Raw genomic sequence first — 19027 nt, forward strand, 5'->3', positions numbered from 1 at the left:
CAAAGAGGCACACTTTTGCGATCAATCATAAAAATGACGGCTCCATAAAACATGCAGACCAAATTTCAGATTGCAAACAATGTTAATAAAAGTCATTATGAATAAATATGATTCCTTGCGGAGGTACTTGTCAAACCCCGGAGGACAACTCTGCATTAGGCTTCCTCGATTATCTCATTATTGTAGTTCAAAAAGGCATGACACTCTTCATTTTGAGACAATTATCATCCTTTCTAATGATAATGAAAGTATATTCTTACTACGAGAATCCAAGTCTCAGCCACTAAAAATAGGAGAACACTCAACTGTAACTTAGCAACAGACAGAGCTTCATCGCGGGACTTGTTGCACTGCTTTGGGTGCTGATTTTGAATGAGAGGCGCTCACACTGTACAACAACAACATTTAGCAACAAAAGAAATTGGATGATGGCAAAATGTGAGATTCACTTCGCTATGAATTCATTAATACTTTAAACAATCGGGATTATTTTTGGCTTATCTTTGAGTTTGGGGGAAAAAAACAACCTGATTACCGATCACCAATTTGATCAGAAGATGGAGCAAAATATCCTTATAAACAACTTTTATATTTACTCAACAGTCACCATTTGCAGGAGACAGAGACCGGCCCGGCCCACAAATAGCGAAAAACCCATGTATAATTGACAGTAATGGATATATGCATGAGGGAGGGGAAAAAAATAAAAAATAAATACATATATAAAAATAAACCCCAAAAATATTTATAATGCACTGATAAACGCTAAATAATTTAAAAAAAATTCAATTAATTGAATTAAAAAAAGAGCTGATCAATGATGCCATAAGACATTACAGCTGCTCACCGATTTTGCTTGAAATGCAAAGTATTGGCCAATCCCGATCCTTCTGATCAGATTGTTGTAATCTTTAGTTGTACATTTATTAGTTGATAGACAAGTATATGGATGAGAAAAAAAAAATAAGATTACATTTCCCAAAAAATAGTGACTGCAACTCTAAAAGATACCCTCCTTAATTAATCGTCATGTGCGTTGTCAACGAGTGAAAAAACATAATAAAATAAAATAAAATAAAATAAAAAAATAATTCATCCACATGTTCTATACATACATATGCCACAACAATATTTTACTATTTACAGCACCAAAAGACACAATAACTTCACCAGGATTCTACTTTTGGTCACAATGCAACATAGTATTTTAGCCATATTAAACTAAAAAAAAGAAAGAAAGAAAAAGAAAAAAGTAAGAAAAAAGCGGAAATTTCAAACTCGTTTGCTGCCGTCAACACGATTTGCAGTGCGAGTCTGAGCTCTAATTTGAGTATATGCAAGTCACACCTGAATACAGTACAAACTATGAAAAATAAAAGTGTTACTTATAGTCCGGGTAAAAGCTGTTTCAGATTAAATAATAAATGAAAAAAAAAAAAAAAAACATACATAAAAAAAAAAAGTATTACCATCAAGATACTAGATTAGAATAGGAGTGGAAAATCAGAGTGACAGTAAATAGGCCACAACATGATTCACAGAGGTGTCTACAATAGGTGAGTCACTGACCAAAACGCACAAATAATGATTTTTCTTTTTGTATTTATTTTTTTGAATGACTCATTTAAAGCATTTTAACAGCTGCTCTCACTCTACTACAAGAGATCAGAATGTGCTGCCCGTGGTGTTAATAGCCGCTCAACGTTTGGGCTTCCTTGATTGACGTTTTCTTCTGTGCGTGACAGCCCTCGCCCCTGATGTGGGGAACCACCAGCGAGCTGAGATTGCGAAAACGACAAGCCTATCTCCCTTCCGCATCTTACGGGAGGGCGAGTGCAAAAGTGACGTGCGCCGGGCTTTCAGACAAGCGGGGATTGTTTCCGACAGGAAGCGGAGCAAGGTGTGGCCTTTGGAGTGACATCATGGAGCCGGGCCCGGTCCAGCCCCGCGGCCCACGCTCCGACACTATTTATAAACAACCACTTTGACCCAGTTGATGGCAGGGCTTGATGTTGATCCTCAAGTCTACTATGTGAGCTCGAGTGTGCACATGCTTTGCAGCGCCAGGGCATTATGTAACTGCCCTCCAGGCATGACGGCTCCCCTTACAATGGGCGATTTCATGACACAGCATGGCAAAACTGATCTGAAACCAGCGTATTCTCACGTGCGCGCAACACCTGTCGGCATCGGGCAATTTTGTCATGACACACCACGCTGCCTGTTGTTCATTCGTCAGCGTGTCAAAAGAGTTTCAAGTGCCCTCTCACTTGGCTGCTGACGTCTCACTGCTACGTTCAGGGCTCTGTGTGTGACTCAGCTGTGTAGAACGGGGGTGTCCATAGTGTATTTTTTCTTCCAAGGGCCGCATATAGTAAAAGTCAACAATGCAAGGGCTTCTGACATTTTTCACCCGTAATTTTTTAAACCCCAAAGCATTTCTTTACAATATGTTCTAAGCAGCCCCAGCGTGTTTGTGGAATATCAGGCGGCCATTTTGCCACTTGCTGTCGACTTAAAATGACAACAAAGCTGCTTAGGGCGCAGGTAACAACCAATTATGGCTCACCTGTTTTCTGAAGTTGAACAGCTCAGCTGTTTTCTTAAGCTTTTAAATTATATATTATGTATACAGGGTTTCTGCAGGTATCTGCAAATCCAATTTAATTCCTTTTAACAGCACTTTTAATTGATTTAAAGTTAGTTTAATGCCCACATCGTACTAAATATATACACACACATTTCCACATGCTCACACATACTGTATACATACATAATATGCACATACTGTTTATATATTAGGGCTGTCTGTCGGTCCCAATTTTCAGTTGATTAAATAATGAATAGCATGATTTCAGTAGTTAACTCATGATTAATCGCATGTTATGTCTGTTCTAAATGTACAATAAAACAAAAAAGTTTTTTTTTGATGACCAAATATGGTCAGTTTGCCAAATACAAAAGTGGGTGTATATTTTAGGTCACTTATAAAGTAAGTTTATAGTAATTCATTCAAGTTATTTGAAGTACAAAAAAACAAAAACAAAAAAACAAACAAACAAAAAACAACAACAACAGATTTTCCTGCCACCCGGTAGCATTAGTGTTTCATGTTGGACATTGATGAAAGGAACAGCACATCTTTTCAAATTCAGAGCAATTGGTATTTTGAGCATGAAACAACTCGTGGACTCCAGGGCTTTCTGTTCACTTTAAATTACAACTAGTCACCAGTAGGGCTGGGTATTGCCGCCAACCTCACGATATGATACGCATCACGATACGATACGTATCGCGATACATATGTATCCCAAATAAGACACTTTTTCTTTTTTTTTTAAACAAAATATAGGAAAATTGGTACACTGAGACACGTGCCATGTTAAGTTTATCAATAAATAAATGTTGACATTCTTCCTCTGCTTTCATTTTTCTTAGCAAGAAAATGGCCGCAAATGTCTCCTGGGCCATAATTTGTCCACCCCAGTTTATCGACGGTATGTAGAAGTGCGCTAGTTCAAGTAAAGGGTGAGCTGACAACGGTCAGCTGGCCGGGTCCTCAATACGCGGTCGGCTCGGCCTGGGGGCCCGGAGAGCGCACACCGCTGTCCATGTGACAGGTTGGTGTGGTGAACAGACAGGATGGAAATAGCATCTGGCTGAGAACGTGTGTTTATGAAGCGCTGCCAGTCCACAAACGGGGCAGTCGGACCAGCCAGCCAAGCCAAAGTCTGGACTGAACACCCTCGGTCGAGGAAGCTGGCCGTCCCCCCGCGCCAGCGCCATCACATAACTCACAAGTGCAAAAAATACACACCAGACCACAAGAAGGACGGAAGGAGGAATTGTTTACGCGCTAACCTCCAAAAGTGAAGAGGGTTAGAGAGGGAGAAAGTCGCGCTAAATGCGCTGTTGTGCATGCAAAACGGCTTCCACCTGCTTCAGGAGCAGTTGGCCTCTTGAGCATATGTATGTGTGCGTGTGTGTGTGTGTGTGCGTGTGTGACGAATGTGAGTGGGAGTTTGATCTGCTGCAACTTGCCTTATGCTTTGTTGATCAAAACTCACACATGCTGCTAGTTTGGAAAGAAAGCAACAGCAAACACCCTTAGGTCCAAAACACTGTTGCAGCGCAACCTCAACATTTGGAAACCAAGTCATAATAAAAATAATAAAAAAAGCTTCTAAATTCGAACCAAAACTTGAGGTTGAACAGTCATCACGCCTGAGACTTCAGCTCGGTGAAGTCTCTCAACTAAGAAAGTTCCAGAAGTCACTCCATCGTTATCTTGGCTGTGTGCTAAGGGTCCTTTGCCCAAGTTTGAGGTCCTGAGCACTCTGGAGAAGGTTTTCATCCAGGATCCTAAATTCATCTTTCCCTCAATCCTGACTAGTTCCCCAGTTCCTACCACTGAAAATCATCTCTCACACTTTATGATGCTGCCGGAGAATTTTCTTTCTCGTGGTCGAGAGTCCTTCAGGTGTTTTTGAGCAAACTCCAGGCGGGCTGTCGATTTACTCCAGAATGGCATCCGTCAAACAGGTCTGATTGGTGTGATGTAGAGATTGTTGCCCTTCTTCTTGGTCAACTCCCTGAGTAAGGCCCTGAACTGAACGCGCAGTTCAGAATGGCGGCCAGCTCTAGGATGAGTCCTGATGGTTTGGAACTTCTTCCATCATCATGTGGAGGTCCACTTCCGAGAAGAATGCAGGCACAAATGTGTAATTTACAGTGTTAAAACTCAAAAGTGGAGTCCCTTGATCTCAAGTCATCTCAAGTATTTTTAATTTAGCTTAATGGAACAGTTGACTTTTTCCTGTACAGTTACATTTAAAAAAAAAAAGACAAATATTTGTTTTGGAACTTAAACAAATCAGAAGATGATTGTTTTTGGCATGAAAAAGTTCTACTGTACTGAATTACCAGAATCGGAACTCTGAAAAACCATAAGAACTGTCTTAACGACATAATGAAGGCACAAAGTTCCAGTTGGTTGTAGGCCTAAACCAGGGGCAGTCCCGTCCCAAGCCGAGGCACAAATCTCCAAACAGACTTGTCTTGACTTACCACAAAGTGTACAAAGGGTAAGGTTAGGAGGCCCAGATAACACAAATGCCTCCGTGCCCACGCACTCCCATCCCCTCCCCTCAAATAAACACCGTGATGTCATTCAGGGACCCTACTGAGTGGATTAAGTGCACATCTGGGCGACAAGATAGAAAAGACAGAACCCAAGATGACAGAGGAAAGAGTTTGCGAATGTTAAATTACTACACATTTTTAAGTATTAAGAATGGATACCGACATTTTTAAACAGTTACCACACAAACGTGTTTATTGTTGAAGGCTTTCCATTAAAATTAACGCCTCTGACAAACCCCAAATCACTAATAGTATTTAGGTGCCAAGCAAACAATGGGGAAATATTCATTAGTGAGGGACTAATGGAATCTTAATGGAAGCTTTAAAAATACAGCAGCTTTTAGGCAAACTGGACCGCCGGATAAACTAATAAGTCACACTGTGGTGATGTTTGTAAAGCAACGGCAGGTTAATGAACGAAGAGATGACATTAAAAGTTTGGGCCTGCGATGGCATAAATGGCAAACTTCACAGCTTTTGGCTGCTTAAGTCTGCTTGAGAGCGTCTTGTGACACTTCTCTTTTCTCAACCAAATCGCTGCTCTGGGCCCAGGAAGCTGGGCCCTTTGCCATATTCTGAGCCGGCCCACACGTCCGCCTGCCGCCCACAAGAAAGAGGAAATTAGAACCATTCCATCCTGTCGTTTCTCCGCCACCGGAGCAAAGGAGGAGAAAAGAAAGGACTTGTACACTATCACTGACCCACGTGTCTTCAAAAGCATTGTGTGCGCGCTTTGTTTAGTTTATTTTTTAATGAGCTGGTAAATGTTATATTAAATGCTAGTGTGTGTGTGTGTGTGTGTGTGTGTGTGTGTGTTGGGGGACTGTGCAAGAGCCTTCTTCAGCAGCATACACTTCAAGTCCTGGGAGGAGCTACAGGAGGAAGCAAAACCTTAACAAGCCCTCCGGAAGATGAGTGGGAGCATCCAACCACTCCCTTAAGTACCTCTGCTTTGCATGCCTGTGTGTGTGTTTATGAAAAAAAGAAAGCGGCTGAAAGAATGGAATAGCACTCGCTGCCTGCTCAGATGGGGGCGACTTTTAGGAATAAGAACCGTATAAACTGTCTTCCAGACACACGTCCACCACAGCAGCGCCGCTCCGACCCTTGTTCTCTTTTACAAAAGCACGCTGCGGTTTCTTCCGGTCCTTGACTGCGCTCATCACATTGGAAAGTACTTCTTCAGATACTAAAACATAAAACAGTATTGTCTTGTATCTGCATTGCTGCCGGATGCTGATAATTCCAAATGACTACCAAGGGATTCTGTGAAAACCGCATGGCATGGGATGCATCAGTCACAATAGCACATGACGTGGACACGCATTCTATTTAAAAGGAGAATGAGGGCATTAAGAAGTCGAGCCACTACAATAAAGTGGAGACTGTGGAGCGTGTGACTCCAACGTAAGCTAATGTCTGTTTTAACCTCATATGTGGTGATGATGGAAACAAATCTGCTTAACCAAAGAGTGAACAGAGATTACCTAGGCAAGTTGCCAGAATCGGTGCAGATTCAATCTGTATTCACACTCTTGGGGGGGGGGGGGGGGGGGGGGGGGGGGGGGGTAGTTTCTTGAGCCCTGTCACAAGCTCCGCTCCACAATGAACATTTCAGATGTCTTGTCATATTGTCATTAAATAACTAGTGATATTCTCAAAAAGCACTTTTGTATTTCGTTTTGCTCACTTTCCTTTGTGGGTAACATACAGCGGTAACACATGGACGACCAAAAACTGCCAAAAATAACAAATAGATAAAAAATGTTAAGTGAAAAGAAAAACAAATACAAAAATATAATTTAAAAAAAGAACCCCCAAAAATATATATAAATGGAAATCAAAACAAAAAATAACTAAAAAAATATTTAAAAATAAAAAAAAAATAATTCAAAAATAAAAAACAAACATGAATATGGAAATAAATACAAAAATAAATACATAAACAGAATTAAATACTGTATTTAGAAAGGGTCTGGTTTCTGTAAAACTGTAGCTCCTTTCAGAATGTCCCCCACACCAAGCCGAAAATGAATAAATAAATAAAAATCAGACTTACTTTTTCAGTGGGTCGATGACAGTCTTATGAATCTGGTTGACCTAGAGTGTGACAAAGATGAAAACACATCAGCATCAAAAGCTTGTGAAATTACAAATTGTCAAAATGAGTTACACTCAAACTAAATCCCTGCTACATTTCTCACTCATTAGCAACAATGTCGCTGTACAAATGACAATATACATTTCAAAACAGAGCACTCAGGAAAAGGGAAAAATGTGTGTGTGGGGGAGGGGGAGTGAGTCAAGGGGAGCTTGAAGGAAAAAAAAACAAAAAAAAACTTTGGTGATGATTTTATTGCATGCAAAACCCTGAGGTGAAAACCCTGAATATTCATCAAGCTTGATATACAAAAGGATGCAACTGTCAGGGGACGGACATGAAAGCAAAGCCCCACTGATTTCAAATCCTGTGGAAGGTGGGCCGCCATACAAGATGAAAGTTCTTCGCAAACAAACATTTTAAACAATAACAGTTTATCTTTTTTTTCTTGATAAATTTTCCTTCTAGATGCCAGAATGAGCAGTCAGGAAGCAAGGAGGGAGGAGGGTACGTGAGTGAGTGTATGTGTGTTAAATGAAGGTAAACGAACATCTCATTTCAAGGCCTCCAGCCTCAGCACAAGAAGTTGGCAAACAATTCATGAAGTTTCTTCAGGACTCAAAATGACAGTTCCAGCTCCATCCACAAACACAACACGTAAACGCGTAGAAGAGAGGAGGACGCTGAAAGCATGGACATGCAAGGCATCATGATGATGATGATGATGAAGATGATGAGCTATCATACGCTGGCCCGCTATCGGAAGAAGGACAGCTGATACGGCAATCTAACAAATGGAAGCGAGGTCGCAGCTGCTCGATGTGAAAATGCCCCGAGAGAAGGCACCGGAACGCTGAGGCACATTTCCAAGTGCAAACTGCTTGATTGTGGTTGGAGGGGGGGGGAAAAAAATGGAAAGCGATAACAAACAAGTGTATGGGAATTCACATGGTCTTTTTGTTTTACATATTCACAGCAACAACACCCCCCCCCTTCCTCTCCTTCCCGGCGCCGCTGCTTCTAAAAGGTGAGAGCATGCGGCGAGGAGGGAGAAGAAGAGCAGCGGCAGATTTGCTTAAGCATGCCGGTGCCCTCTACCCTCTGCCCCTTCCCACAGAGAGGAGGGGCAGAGCTATTCCTCGGAGGCCCCGTAGAGCCCGAGGCCGGCGCTCGAGCAGCAGTCTCCATCAGTGAGTCACGGGGCAGAGGCCAGCCCGACACACAGGCCTCCCAAAAATACACGCAGATCGCAGAGGAAATCAATATCCCTCCAAACGGAGCATCCTCTACCGCGCCGCCGCCATCTACACTGGGGCTCAGCTTCGGCAGCAGTGCGCCGGCGGGGCTGCGCGCCCTTCCTCAGCCCCAGAAATAAACACGCAGACCTGGGCCACTGCTGCCTTCATTATCGCTCCACGTTTCATGCGCTGGATGCTCTCTCTCTCTCTCTCTCTCTCTCTCTCTCTCTCTCTCTCTCTCTCTCCCTCTCACTCGCCCGGGCCCCGCGGCGCCAACATCTCGTCTCGGCGCGCAGCGGAGCCAAGGGTGGCTGCTTTTGTGTCTGTTTTCGCGGGAGCGGCGCAGGGTTTTTGCTGTGGGTGCCGTTGGAATCAACAGTCAGCTGGAAACGCACGATGAGTGAAGCACCTAGCAAACCTGGGGTGGTTCTTCGTCTTTCTTGCCTTGAGCTCATGTTTAGCCACTTTGCAAAAAGTCAACACGGAATGAAGATTAGGACGTTTATTTAGTGAGACGGGGAGAAGTGGGGGAATATGAGGTGTGACGAGCTGTCAATTCCTTTCTAGCTGAAGGTTGTCCATCATCACGGAGGGACGTGTACTGGGATAAGCATCTGGCTGAATCAACATCTAACAAATTGCACTCTGTTAAGCACCAACAACCTTTTCCATTGGAAGAAAATTTGCACATTGTACACACTGACACATGAACGCTGCTGCTATGGAGATAATGAGACAACTTTATTGTGTAGTTATTGAGGAAGTGGAGGCAGTGGAAGAAAAAAAAAAAAAAAGTGATTGGACTGAACTCAAGCCAAACCAAGCCGTGGACCATACAGTACAAAATGTGGTCTTTGCATTCGCCTTGAGTTAAATATGAGGAGCAATCTAGAACACTCAAATATGGTAGCTGGCGAAAACTCCTGGAGTTGAACTCCATCCTAGAAATGTAACAAAATCACTTTGCTTTAATAGGGACATATGAAAAATTGGAAAAATGGTTCTCTGGATTTGTTTTTGGAGTAAGGGTGAACAATTACCAGAACTCAGATTAACATTGTCGTGAAAACAATTTTCAAATTCCAATTTAGGGAAAAAAATAATACAATATAATAATAATTTCACTCCAGTTCTGTGGGTGACAGTAGTGGTTCTCTATCAGTATTTCCAAAGAAATCTGGTTGGATAATCCCATAGTTTTTGCTTTCTTGATCAAGTTTGAGTTATCACGAGTTTGTATCAATCATGTGTGTCACAGAGACAAGTGATTGCCCAGAAGACAGATATTGTTTAATGCTATTTAGAAATACAGTAACTTCGAACAAGAATGCCATGGAAAAGGTAATTAGACAACATCAAAAGCAAAATGCAATACATGAGCACGGCAATGACGCATGAACTCCGAGATTAAAAAAAAGAAAAGAAAAAAAAAAAAGTTTGATGTCAATTTCCAGTATTGCGTGTTTGTCTTTTTAAAAGTCAATCTTTCACATCCCAGTTGTGCTTTGGGGGCGCACACATTGTGCAACTATGATTCACACCGCAGGTACCTGTGGCCATGACTCTACTCACAAGTTCATGAACACTGAGAAGGAAGAAGAAATGCTTTTGTGAAAAGACAGGACTATGCCAGTGTATTTATTTAGGAATAAAGTGAGCTAAAATGACCTTTGTTATCAGCGACTTCCTCTTAGATTGCACAACTTTTCTCACTCCACATTCTCTCTTATTGTTGTGTCTGTCACAGCACAAATGGAAACAACAATGTCAGATTGCAAAGTGCACTTTTATGCTACGATCACACCAAACGCAAGTTGAGCCTTTCTGGCCGTGTGTTTCCATATAAAATCAATGTCATTTTTAGGGATGATGAACCACTAAAGAGAATCCAAGCACCCCAAAATTTTTAGATATCTATCTTATTTTTTTTTTTTATTGTGTGTTATTTTTAACAAGAAAAAAACACATACATTACAGGGTTAAAATGTAACATTTTAACAAGAAAAATTCAGAAAACCTCCCTTTAGCTTAAAAAATGGTTTGATTCACCTGAGGTGCGTAAAAAGCTAGCCTACTTTTTTTTCTAAAAAAAAAAAAAAAAAAAAAAAAAAAACTTAAATATATACCAATAATAACACGCACACACAAAATCCGCCTCCCCTGCCCTCCACCCCATGCGATTGATCAACTTGGGAGCAGTCCATAGACTACCAGTCACAGTAACAACACGTTGCACTCCGCCTCCCATTTGTCCGTTAATGACAAAGGGACATTTTCATAAATTTATGAAAAAAAAATAAAAAAATAAAATCCCATATAAGCCGGGACATGATGCAAAAAAAGTGGACATGTCCAGGCAAAAGAGGTCGTTTGGTCACGCTGGGGTTAGCTGAAGTTTTTTTTCAAGATATGAAAACATTACATAGACTGAGACCAAGAACCAGAGTTCAGTCTCTCACCCAATATTGCAGTTCCCTAATCGTGGTTGAGTTCCAAGTGTGCACTGCTGGGCTCTCAGAACGTTGCTCAATTGTTCCGTTCGGTTATATAGAGTCCCCCCAAAAAATGTCTGCCGGAGCCCAGTGTGTCAGGCAGTACAGATAGAAAAAACATTGGGAGAGCTTGGAATTGACGGGATAAGAAGAAATATTTGATAAATAAGCATCTAATTCAACTACATGTAGGTGGGTAAGGTGTGCCAAGACTACCAAAGAGCGTGATCGAGTATGATGTCTAACCTTCTCCTGGTTGAAAGAGTCCATCGTCTTCATGGCTGTATCCAACGCGGTCATGGACTCTAAAAAGGCCGGGTCCTGCTCACATAGCGGGTTACTCAGAAGGTCTGCGGAGATCTTCATTGCCGCTTTTGACATGGCTGATGGACACACACATTGCGTGCATTACATATCAGAGCTCCCTTTGAAAGTATGATAATTGTCCCTTTTGATGCACTTTTTTTTAAAACATGTATTTATCCAGGTAAGCACAATTATACAAAAATGAATAGATGCAATTATTATTATAATATTGATGAATTCTTCAAAAACAAGACCAAATTCAGACAACTTCATCAACCCACTATTGGTTTGAATAGCTCATGGATAATAGACTGTCCCATGTAAAACAAACTAGCAGAACATAAAATACCAACGCAATCTTAAACGATGGCACTCTGTAGCCCCTATTGTACAAATTTGAGGTCGCAGGGGCCAGCCGTCATGTTGGATGTTCACCAAGTCACCAAGAATCTCGGCAATGACGGCACCAATTACTGTTAACGTGCACTTTGTTTCGACATCGAGCATACACGCCACATTATGGCTGCCGTGTCAAAACTAATGAGCTGTGTTAGGAGAGACACGAGTTGACAGGAGAGTCTGTGGTGAAAACGGCCTCCATCGAAATGTAGGAGAGTCACTGGTCGGTTTTCACACTTGTCTCCAGAGGCCCATTTCAACCAATTAATTACCTCGGTGTGGTGATCTTGCTTTTCTCACCAGCTGACAACTAACATGTTTCTGGATACTATTGTGATCTCGTCTCAAATGGCATTAAAAAATAAATAAAATCATAAAACCTTCTTATGGTTAACAAAGTACATTAATGAATGAAGATTAAAAGGCACAACAAATCAATAGACATGTAACAGTACATGCAAAAGCCCATATGCACTCACATACGCTAAGAGCCAGCAAAAACCTATGACAGATTAAGGCGGCACTCTGCATTCTTTTATCTCGTTTGTTGAGTGGTTCCAACATCTGGCACATGGGCAAACGAACCGAGACAAGACAAATATCCTTGCAGCCTTGAAAAACCTGCCAATCAACAAGTCGCGATCGATGGCATACAAAAGCGGGAGTGCGCGAGATGGTGGCAGAACAAACCTAAATCAGCCTCCGTGCTCTTCTTCATGTCCTTGTGAAGCTTTTTTGTCTGATCCTCCAGCCTGTGACAAGAAGAAGAATGATGATCAGCAACAGCAAATTTGGCTGTGGCGATACAATGCATGCAGCAAATATGGGACAACGGCTTTTACGTGAGACAAAAGAACAGGAAATATACCGTAGATATAGTACAATTATGAGAGTTTACTGTAAACAACAGAAGAGTCAGAATAAAGTTGGACAAAGGAAAGTGTACTCCAAGAAGAAATTACACATTTCACTGACTCCGCATACAAAAGTTATTATAGTATCTTTTAGATAATTAACAAAACAGCTAAGTGTTCTTGTTAACATCTACTATATTTGCTCCCAAAGCATTAATGTCTTCCATCATTTCACTGTACATATTCCATTGATGGGTGTTAAAAACGGCAATTACCAGACTAAGGGGGCTGAAAACACACGACGTTCATTATGTCAATTGAAGCAAATGAGGGGTTTACAATTTCCCCTGAGACCACTGTCACGTCGTTCCTCCTGGTTTGATGAACAAGGAAATGGGGTCTCATTTCCAGCTTTGCTTCGCAGGATTTATCATTTGAGAGTGAATATTCCATGGAATGATGTGAGGAAATGACAAGCTGGACGGTAGAAATGCGCACAAGCATGCAAATCAAAAGTGAAGGTGCTTTGTTTCCAAAAAGGGAAAACGAGCAGAAGATTCTACAACGTGAATTGTACATCAAGGGCAAAAAATGTACTTGACTTCTTGCAGACTAATAAGCGCCTGTGCTACATTAGAATCATGCACCTACAATTGATTCTGTTACATAATGAGTAACCCACACAGTTCCGTATTATCTTCTCTAAAACACAACGGATTTGTTTGGTTGAGGTTGTTCATTTCTGAGTGGGATGAAATGAAAACTCCAAAACATTAAAGGCCTCCATTTATACTAATTTCCCTTAATCACTCTTGAATCGACAGAGTTTTGGATGGATGGACAATTAAATTTACTCAAAAATCATAGTACCATCCAGAAATTTCCAGAGTAAAAAATTTGCCTTTAAAAGTTGGACAAAAAACAACAACATCAAACTGTCTTCATGTGTAATCATGCGACACATGGTTTTATGCGCCAAATCCTTTTTGTCATGGGGCTAGCGGGGTGTGCTGTTAGCATTTAGCATTAGCTAAAGTATCTTCAACTCAACTCAACTTTATTTATAAAGCACTTTAAAACAAGCATTGCTGTATAACAAGAAGTAGGTAAGCGACACCACAAAGCACCAAAACAATGTTAAGTCTCATGGTGCGCCAAAGGTTGGCCTGCTAGATGCAAATGAGAACGCAAAAAGTGAATTTGGAAGTAAATAGGAAGGAATTTAACAGTTAAATTCCAATTTAATGGATTTATCATATCGCTATGACAACTGTGTGATTGACATACAAGTAGCAAAAAATAAATTAATTAATAAATCAATCAATCAATCAATAAATAAATAAATAAATAAAATCAGGTTGCGGGACACAAGATTCAAAACGAGACTGTCCTGGGTCACCCTAATTAAAATTCATAATGTCAGTTCAAAGTTTGAGAAAGTTTACAATTTTTCCCCAACCATTATAGTGTAACACATTGTGAGGCACATGTAACAATAACAATTATTAATAATCTCATCACGCAGTAGACTGGACTTTTTTCTGACAGCGTGGGCAAGATGCGTCCCGCAGGCCATCTGTTTGACACATGTGGACTACGGGCTAGTGAGGATTCATTAATTAATACCTATCATAACACGCTATTGAGCGTCTTGACGTTTTCAAGGATTTCACAGAGAATCGCCAGCGACCAGATGGAGGTTTGTTCCAAAAATGTCATGTGCGGCAAATGATGCAACGCGGCGCTTTATTGTTCACAGCACAGCTCTGTCAGAACAATCTCCACAGTAACTTCTTATATCACTCTCACCAATTAGATGCAAGTGGGTCTCGCGGGCTGCATCAGATGTCCTCTGAAGCAATCACAAGCTTCATTTTCTCATAGTCACAAATGTGTTTTTGTTATTCCGGCAAAAAAATGCTACAGCCAACATTATTAGCAATACTTTTGGCAGGATTTAATCAGTATCTGGTCATTGCAGAACAGCTTCCTGTGCACGCTTTGAAGATTTGACACACCATATACCCCTTACTTTTACAAAGTAAGGAGTTTTTTTTTAATTATTATTAAAAACATACCATCTAGCATTCTTAAAATCATTTGAACAGAAAAACTATGAGACTGACTTCCTCGTCGTGATACACATAGCATGCCACCGTGTAAACAACAAGCATGCATGCGTTTTTCAAATCCTTGGTTGATGTACTTGATGAATTCATGTTTGTCCTAGTCACTCCTACTTGACAATCGCTCTCACGCTGTGTTGTTGCAGATTTGTTGTTCTCAGCACTGACAGAGAGAGCAAGTGAGTGCGGGTGAAGAGAGTCAGGTGAGGATTGAAGCGCTTTCCAAAAGGTGCTAATAGGGTGGCCTCATGGAACAGCTGCTGCTCCTTGACCCGCTGCCCCAATGTCAACTCCAGCGAGCAGCAACTTTGTCGGCATAAAAATCACATTTCGAAAAACAAAACAAAAAATCCACACAATCCCTGCTTGCGATCAGGACTAATAATCCCTCTCGAAAAGAACATAACGGCCAAATCGAATAACACATAGTACAGCGTTTTTATCAAAAGTTAATAAAACTGCTTGTTAACGCCATCTTTTTGAACTGACAATGACAGTCACATTCTTATTAATAACAATCCTGACATAATGTTTTGGGAAAATAGTGCATCTCAAATTGATTCTGCGAAAAAAGGAAAAGGGGAAAGAAGAAGTGGACAAACACATCCACATCCTTTACTGATGAGTCAGACCACATAAAATAATAAGGAACGCAACACTAGTTTGACCAGCAGCCAGTGTTGGTGAAAACATCCTCTATATCAAGAAAAGCCTCATGTGCACTTCTTAGTTATTCTTTTAACATGGAAGTGATAAAATTCCTTCGCAGCATCCATGCCAATTGTTTCAAAAATTACGTATATACAGTGGTTATGCTAGGTTTTTGTAATATAAAACATGAGACCAAGATAATAAATAAATAAAACATTTACAGCCATAAATTCATACTAACCTGCACAAGTCAATTGAAAGAAAAAAAAAAAAAAAAAGTAATCTTTTGGAAATGGCAAGCAATAACAACAGACATTGGTTGCACAAGTGTACACTCCCTTATAACTGTGGATTTGGCTGTGTTCAGAATTAGCCAGTCACATTGAAACGCACCATATTAAAAGGAAGTAAGCGCCATTTAAAGCAGGGGTGTCAAACATACGGCTAGCGGCCCAGAACTGGCCCGTCAGGGAGTCCAATCTACCCTGTGGGGAGTGTTTTAGTTCATTTAAATTGATTTTTAGTTTGAAATTTTTTATTGACTCATTGCTTGACTCATGATTTTATTTTTGACCGATACTTCGTCCAACAATTTAAGCCGCCTTGACACTTGCACGATTTTGTGGCACGAATTGGCACTTCTCGAACTAGTCGTAGAGTGGCGTGAAGTGTGCGTAAACCCGTCGTGACTGTGTGCCATGTCGGGGCAAAAATTTTGAAATGTTTAAAATTTTTGTCACGACAAAATTTGGCGACTGTGTCGTGAACTATGCACAAACTGTTCGTGAACTCGTCGGGACGATGAGGGACGGATGCGCACCAGTGCACGCCTCGGATGGGCTCCCCCGGCGTGCCAAGAAGACGATCAAACTTGACTATACTAGAGGAAGTAAAAGTCGTAACAAGGTTTCCGTAGGTGAACCTGCGGAAGGATCATTACCGGAGAGAGAGGGCAAGCGAGCCCGCATGGGCGGAGGTGCCTTCGAACGAGAGGCCGAGGGCGCGCGGCCGCGGATGAGTCGGATGCTCGCGGGAGTCGCGGGGAGGAGGCTGGGCAGGCCGACTTGGTTTGCGCTCCCCCCCTTTCCCACGTCCACTCAACCTTGGTTCCAGCCCGGGGACACCCCCCCACCGGTGCCAACGCGGCCCGGCCACCTCAGAAACCCGACAGCCGTCGGGTACGCAACCGGGTTGGCGAGGCCCCCTTTTTATATGGCATGCCCAAGTCGGCACGACGCCGTCCGAATTACGCGAACTTGTCATGCAAATGCAGGAAGTGCGTAAACTATGCGCAAACTATGCATGAACTCGTCGTATCGTTTGTGTCAATGCGGACACGAATGGTCACGCATTCGTGAACTCGTCGTGAACTATGCTTCACCTAGTCGTGAACAGTGCGGGAACCTCACAGTTCGTGCCCCAAAATGGCACGACTTGCCACGACAGAATCGTGCCCAAAAATCGTGCAAGTGTCAGGCCGCCTTTAGTTATGTCGCTACGGTAGGAGCACAACTTCTGTTCTACTCTTGGTCATTTGCCTGGATTCTAAGGAATATAACTCTTTTATTGCTTAACTATAAACAAAATTCTGCTAAACAATATTTCATGGGGGAAAAAATATTTAATTACTCAGACATGAAACAGGAACCACTGCTTTCTGTCAGAGATGTGCCTTGATACACCGATAAGAATCTGCAGGGTGGAGCACCAAGATGCCAGTACAAGCCTGCTCCTCTGACTCACGTGTGAGGTTGATTGACACCACACCTTTCTGATAAAGGTTCCTCCTACTCATTCATTTTCCATTGATTCTCTTGGGGAGTTTCTGGTTACATGGTACTCTGGACTTCCCCCGCAAATTAACGTGAGCTCAGTTTGCTAATGTCACGAGCAAACCCAGAAAACAGGTGGGACATATACCTGTTTCCCGAGCACCTGTGATGTCATTTCCAGTTGACAACAAGTGGCAAAATGATTTTAAATGTATAAAGTACATGAAAAACAATGAAGTTATCAAATTAATTCTAGACAAAACATTAACTTTTTACTGTTAAAAATGGATAAGGCCATTGTTTTGGAAAAACTAGCATCTGAGATCTTATATAAGAAATCATGGATGCCCTGTTATATTTATTTTGGTAAGTAAATAAAAATTTTGATTACGATAAACACTAGTTCACAATTCAAATGTGGATCGATCACATTATTATTATATTTTTTCTGTTGCCATTTTTTTTTTTTTTTAGAACAAATAGCATCAAATAAAAACTTTCTAAGTTTGGATTTTCATACTGAAATAAAAAACAAACAAACTGAAGTATCCGGTTTTGATTTCACAAAAGTCAATTTTGGGCCAATTACAGTACACAAAGTATGTTAATTATTCATGGAAAGAACTCAGAAATTAATCTTCATTTGAAATGATTACTTACTTTTGGAGCTTGTCATATTCTCTCTCAAAGTCTCTTTCAACCTAGAAATAAATGTTAAGAAATAAGCAATTTCATTATTTAACAGAGTTTGAATGATATGATCACAGCAGATGGCTAATCACAAGGTCTGAGCACACAGTAAAAAATTATTCATTTTTAACCTCACATGGGGGAGAATATCAAAGCAAGGAAATTCATTTAAGGGCTGATTTTCCACTGTACACATAAATCTGAGGAAAGACGTTTGGCCCAATTTGACATCATTACAAGCTTACAAACAACCGTTGTTTGTCGGTCGTGACAAGGTTCGTGTTTGATCACTTTATTCGAGTGGGCAAGGTAGCCCATCATTGGATATAAAGAGTCGTTTATAAAGAGTACATTAAGTTGTAATTAGGATGAAGGATAATAGTGTTCCTCTGACCATGCCTCTAGACAAAATTAATTGGGCAGGTTGACGGAGGAGCGTGGCTTCCGAACTTGTGGTCATTTTGGGCCCATGGATGCAAACATGGCGGCCCAAACAATGAGGGAGGTTGTTGACAAATTGACAGCCACAAAGTCTCTTCCTGATGTTGTCTAAAGCGTAACAGGAAGCTGCCAGTGGTTTGGTAGTGAGACCACCTATTCATGGTCACTTCAAGGTAACCATCTCTCCTCAGAAGTGTTAAGACCAATCACCCTCTTTTGCATGTGGCACAGGGTATTATTAAGATAAATGACCATGTTGTATATTATACACAGTACCATGGAGAGGTACAGTTCTAGGTACTTACAGTTTTGGACACAATCTGCTTCTTTGGCTGCCCAATCTTGAAGGGAATCCTGAAATAACATAAACAATGTCAGTCTGTCATCAAGTGTATGATGGGTGAGTGATGGTTGAGAGTGCAAGACTACTCGCTGTGTTAAAAAAAAAAACCTCAGGCCTCTTACATGAACAATCAAAAGCTGTTAACTCCCAGTTCCTCTTAAAACAATCTTGTACATTAACTATACTAAATGTACCGTACCTGTCTCTTTCCCTCTCTCCCGCTGACAATCGTATACAGCATTCACACAGGAACATGACTGTCAGACCAGTGATAAATAACAAAATGCAGTCTACTAGGGCCGGGAATATTTGACTGTCTCACGATTCGACTCGATTATGATTTTTGGGTCTACGATTCGATTCAGAATCAATTTTCGATTCTCGATTAAAATGATTTTCGATTCAAAATTATTTGATTGACAAATGATTTCTGCTCCAATTTACAGATATGCACAACATTGTCATGATATAC

General features: G+C 41.2%; 1 protein-coding gene across 2 annotated transcripts in view; it reads right to left on the reverse strand.

The window, feature by feature from the left end:
* bin3 (bridging integrator 3) overlaps window positions 1–19027 on the reverse strand; it is a 32172-nt gene that overhangs the window by 8112 nt on the left and 5033 nt on the right. For both annotated transcript variants that reach the window (XR_013283543.1, XM_077521462.1), the window contains exons 2-6: window positions 18518–18566; window positions 17742–17782; window positions 12369–12430; window positions 11220–11356; window positions 7202–7242 (exon numbers count right to left, since the gene is read on the reverse strand). Coding sequence is in view for 1 of the 2 variants with exons in the window: in XM_077521462.1 (XP_077377588.1) it covers window positions 7202–7242; window positions 11220–11356; window positions 12369–12430; window positions 17742–17782; window positions 18518–18566 (330 nt within the window). In the remaining variant the exon portion in view is untranslated. The remainder of the gene's footprint in view (window positions 1–7201; window positions 7243–11219; window positions 11357–12368; window positions 12431–17741; window positions 17783–18517; window positions 18567–19027) is intronic.

The sequence above is a fragment of the Festucalex cinctus genome, chromosome 5, assembly GCF_051991245.1.
Source record: "Festucalex cinctus isolate MCC-2025b chromosome 5, RoL_Fcin_1.0, whole genome shotgun sequence".
Taxonomy (NCBI): Eukaryota; Metazoa; Chordata; class Actinopteri; order Syngnathiformes; family Syngnathidae; genus Festucalex; species Festucalex cinctus.